General features: G+C 63.8%; 1 protein-coding gene across 3 annotated transcripts in view; it reads right to left on the reverse strand.

Annotated features, from left to right (window-relative positions):
* LOC113211941 (uncharacterized) overlaps positions 1-4,764 on the reverse strand; it is a 63,022-nt gene that overhangs the window by 9,032 nt on the left and 49,226 nt on the right. For 2 of the 3 annotated variants that reach the window (XM_052275262.1, XM_052275261.1), the window contains exons 2-4: positions 3,042-3,166; positions 1,734-2,918; positions 1,271-1,513 (exon numbers count right to left, since the gene is read on the reverse strand). In XM_052275262.1, coding sequence (XP_052131222.1) covers positions 1,271-1,513; positions 1,734-2,918; positions 3,042-3,166 — 1,553 coding nt within the window. The remainder of the gene's footprint in view (positions 1-1,270; positions 1,514-1,733; positions 2,919-3,041; positions 3,167-4,764) is intronic. The other variant, XM_052275263.1, reaches the window with a different exon arrangement.

Raw genomic sequence — 4,764 nt, forward strand, 5'->3', positions numbered from 1 at the left:
CAGTCCCTCCCGAAGTTTCCTTTGAAGGGGGCGCCCATCGTATTCCAAACTAACTCTACTTCATTCCCGAAACCTACCTATCCTCCTACCTCCTACCTGCCTCTGCCTCTATCCGTTCAGCCCGGGCTCCACCCAAGCCCTCTGGAGAGGCTGCGCCACCGCGTCCGAGGCGCGATCGTGCCAGGGGAGGCTTGAAAGGGGTTCGCGACGCGCGGATAGTATTTCGGATGCAGCCCGCCTCCACGCGATAAGTGATTACTACCAGTGCCCGTAACGCGCCTTTGCATGTGTGTACCTCCGGTACGCTCCGGTACCCTCCGGTACGCTCCGGTACCCTCCGGTACGCTCCGGTACCTTTTGCAACTCCAGCCACCTGGGCGGGTGAACTTTTCTCGCGAACGCCATAGAAAATACCCGTGCACGTCGCACAGTAAAGCGTTATCACTGCCCCTCCCCTCTCCCCCTGTCTCTGGGGGTTGGGTGAGCACGTCCGCTGCGAGGCAGGCGTCTGACAGCCTGGGACAGAAAGAGAGGGAGAGAGAGAGGGGGGGATATACAGAGAGTGTGAGAGAGGAGAAAAAGCTCGGCATTTTCCGCGCAATTTTTCTTTGGCTCTCTGCCCCGCCCCGCCCCGCCCCGCCCCACGCGCTCCACGGGTGTGCCTGGAGCCTTCGCCCCCACCAGCCGTGTCCTTCGCTTGTTAGCTGCCCGTGGCTGTCAAAAGCAATGGATCAGTCGGAGAGAGAAGGCTGATGGGGGCAGGTTGGGGTGTGCGCGTTCCTGCTGACGCTGATCGAAAAGTCAGGCAAATCGTACAATCATGGTACAATCGTGAAAAAAGTCCGCTTTTGGACGGTGCTAAAAGTCTTTTGGTGCCAAGCAAACTCTAAGTCAAATACTCTTGAAAAGCCGCTAAAAAATCACGTGATGAAATAAATAGGCGTGCAAAAATACCACAGAAACGCGTAACGAACGTCTACGGAAACGTCGATCCACTACCTTTTCCAAACTAGCTAATCATACCAACCAGCCACGGCGCGTAACGAACAACCAGCCGCGTACCAGCCGCGCGAGTTTCAATATTTCAAAGTGTCAACCAGTGTGTGCCCGACGCGACTGACAGCTCGCAATTAATTTTCTCTCGCTTGCAATTAATACTGTTCAAAGGCAGCTGGGAGCGAGTCGGAAGTGTTGTATGGTTGTTTGTCGGGGGTGGGCCGGGCAACCCTTTGACCGGTTATGGCTCTTGCCCGTTCGTTGCGTTACTCACATGAAACACGCACGCCGCCACGGGGGTCAGGGCCAGCGTGGAGAGGAACTGCTTGCGTGCCTCGGCGGTGGAGGATGAGCGAGAGACGGCGTTCTTTGGGCCGACAAACTGCTGCTGGTGCGGGAGCGGGAGGGGCTGCTGCTGCTGTTGCTGCTGCTGCTGCTGCAGGGAGGTCACCAAGCCGTTGCCGAGGTCCGGCGGAGACAGTGACAGCTGGCTGTAGTACTGGTACAGGGGCTCCGCCTGTAAAGCCGTCTCATCAACCTGACTGCTGTCTGGCCCGCTGCTGCCACACGTCGTACACTTTCCCTAACGTTGCGCGAACACTATTTGCCACTAGTCTAGAGTATGACAAGCGTGAATGGAAAGAAAATAAATCTACCTAATTGTAAAATAATAAAAACAGTACAGTCTACTCGTGTGTGCTTTGACGGCGTGCTTCGAGTCGCTGCTGCTCGCTTACCTGGTGATGGTTGGGCTTGTCCTGGCTCTTTCTGGCGAACAGGTCCGACAGCTTCTTGTAGGTGGACGTGACGGTGGACGTGCTCGACGCGGAGCTGGACGCGGAGGACGTCTTGGCGTGGCTGATGGGCGGCAGTCCGACCAGCGGAGTGCCCCCGGACCCCCCGGGCGGCAGCGAGGCCTGCTCCTCGCCCTGGGGGCTGGTGCGCTCGCTCGGGCGCTCGCTCGGGCGCTCGCTCGGGCGCTCGCCGTCCGCGCTCGTGTCGGACGTGCCCTCCAGCTCGGGCCGCGCCTCGTCCACCACGGGATCCACGTCGTCGTCCACGTCGCACGTCAGCTGCCGGATGCGCTCGACGAGCGAGTCCTGGCGCCGCTGCTTGCCGCGCGACTTGAGCAGCAGCGAGCGCCTCAGCGTGTTGCGCTCGATGGCGCGCCGCAGCGTGCCGTCGCCCACCGGCGGGATGTCGTCCCGGTCGTCCGTCTTGCGGTAGCGCCGCGTGCCGTCCAGCGCGCGCAGCGAGTCGGCCGTCAGCAGGTAGGGCAGCGGCAGCGGCACCTCCTCGTCGTCGTCGGCGCCCAGCGACCCCGGGAACAGCTGGCGCACGGCGCTGTTGGGCCGCTGGAGGGATCCCGCCTGCAGGATGCTGGAGCCGATCCGGAACTGGAGCGTCACCTCGCCGGGCTTGTGGTCTGGCTGCGCGGCTGGGGCGCTGGCCGTGGACGCGCTGGCCGCGGTCGCGGCCGCCGCCGCCTTCTCCGGGGTCGGGTCTGACTCGGCGCCGCTGGCCGCGGACCGCTCCGCAAGCTCCTCCTCCGTGAAGCGCACCATAGGCCTGTTGTCGTTGTCGTCTGTCGGCGAACTCGGCGACATGATCGGCGAGGCCGCGGCCGCCGAGGCGTCGGGTGGCGCGGGGAGCGCGTTGGGAGGTGCCCCCTCCGCTGACGGCGTCCTCCACATCTTGCCGCCCTTGAGGATGCCGCCGCGGCCCTGAGCGCCCGCCACCACCTGCTCGCCGCTCTCGCTCGCCTCCCGCACGATGCGTCGCTCCGTCACGGTTGTCATCGTGATGGTCTCCACGATGAAGCGCTGCTGCGTGGCCGCGGCCGAGGCCTGCTGCACGCCGCCGGCACCGCCGCGCGCGCCCTTGGCGTCCTCCGCCGCGTCCTCGACCGCGCCCTCAGTCGCCTGCGCGGGACAAGCAGAGGGGCGTGAAGCGAGTCTGGCGGGGGAAGCGACTACGCACGGGTCCGTGGGGGACGAGGTCTTGGGGGAGTACTGCATTGGGGTGCGCGGCGAGGCGCTACTTACCGTCGCCACCGTGCTGTGGCCGAGGCCTTGGCCGCCCGAGGTGGAGCCGCGGCTGGGCCTCCGCGCCGGCAGCGTGCCCCCGGGCGGGCCGAGGGGCGGGCCTGCATCCTCGCCGCCGTCCGCCGCTGGAACACAAGAGGGCGACACGTCTCATTAGCATCTCGGCGGCCTTGGCCAAGCTCTCCGCTACACGAGCGGCGCCGGGTACATCACAACTACTTGTCCACAACTACAACCCTCGTGTCACCCCGGAGGACAAGAGCATTTACAAGCATCCTGTAGAAAATAGGGCGGCGTATTTGTTTCGCAGCAGGAGTTACATTTGCTTTTTCGTCGCCCTTCTGTACCGCCTGCAGCCGTGCAGCCGGGTTGCCTACTCACACGGCGTTCCGTGGCGCTAGTCGGTGACGGCCGTCGGGCCTTCCGCGGTACAGCAGCAACGTACCAAAGTAACGCGCCTGACATCGGGGGAGAGACGAACGAGGATATAAAGGAACGAAGAAGGAGAGAAAGAGATGAAGAGGGAAGAGGGTCTCGCGTGCGAAGCGTGACGCGGCCCGCAAGACCGGGTGCTCGACCCGCTGCGGGGCGGGCGTTCTAGAACACCTGCGAAACGGAAGTGTAAAGGAACAAAAGATACGCCATCACCCTCGAGTTTATTATTACTGTGAGAAAAACACGACGCACAATAAAGGCGAGAGTCCTGCAGTCCTGTCCTCCATCATACCCCAGACACGCAATCAGCATGCTCCCCATCTCCGCGTCCTCCGTCTTTCTTTTTCTCTCGGCGGGCAGGGGCAGGGCTCCAGCTCGGCGCTAGGCACATCTCCCACCAGCAGCGCCTGGTGGCGCCCGGTGGTGAGGAGAGTGGGCCAGCACCGGCATTCACACAAATCCACCCGCAGCAGCAGCAACGACAGCAGCAGCCAGCTTGTGGCTGCGGACCGGGCCACTCGACCCGCTTAGCCGCGGTGTTGTCGTCCAGCGCCAATGTTCCTATTGAGCGTGTCGCGACGTGCGTACAGGAAGGGCGTGTGTGTGGGAGGGGGTGATGGCGGCGTGGTGTTTTCTCATGAGTTCCACTTGCAAAGTATGCAAAGTAGCGGCAGGGGAGAGCCCGCCGCCCCCGCCCGGTCCGCCTTACGCCTACGAGGTACTTGACCCGGGCGGCGGCGGGCGGAACCAGCCCCTCGGCCCACGGCCCTGCCACGCCCCGCCACGCCCCGCCGCACTTCTTCTATACTTGTTTTGGCGCGCGGCTTCATACCCAACGACTCATGTAAGATAAACTCCCCCCTGCATTGCGAACTTGTCCCCCCCCCCCCCGGCCCGGAGGAAGAAAACAGACGGGTAGACAGACCGACACGCCGTGCCGTGCCGTGCCTCTGGGCGTGGGCGGTTTAAAACTTTATGCAGCTGGTGGTTGTCGGGGCAGCGCCAGCGCTGGGGCCGTGATAGCGGCAGACAGGACGGAGGACGGCGTCAAGCGGTCAAAGACTCCTCCCTCATGTGCGTCGTGGGAGCCAGCCCCGAACCGCCCCGCCCCGCCCCGCCTCGCCTCGCCCCGGTTCGGCGTGCACCCCGTGCTGTGAAGAGTAGCACTGGAGGAGGGGTTGGGGGAAGGAACGTGGGGCGTTCTTCATTTAGGCAACCCCTCCGGAGGGGGTACCCTCGGGTATGCTGCGGTGGTACGCCCCGACCCGCCATGCCCCGAACCGCCCCG

The sequence above is a fragment of the Frankliniella occidentalis genome, unplaced genomic scaffold (assembly GCF_000697945.3).
Source record: "Frankliniella occidentalis isolate FOCC.00 unplaced genomic scaffold, Focc_3.1 Scaffold558, whole genome shotgun sequence".
Taxonomy (NCBI): domain Eukaryota; kingdom Metazoa; phylum Arthropoda; class Insecta; order Thysanoptera; family Thripidae; genus Frankliniella; species Frankliniella occidentalis.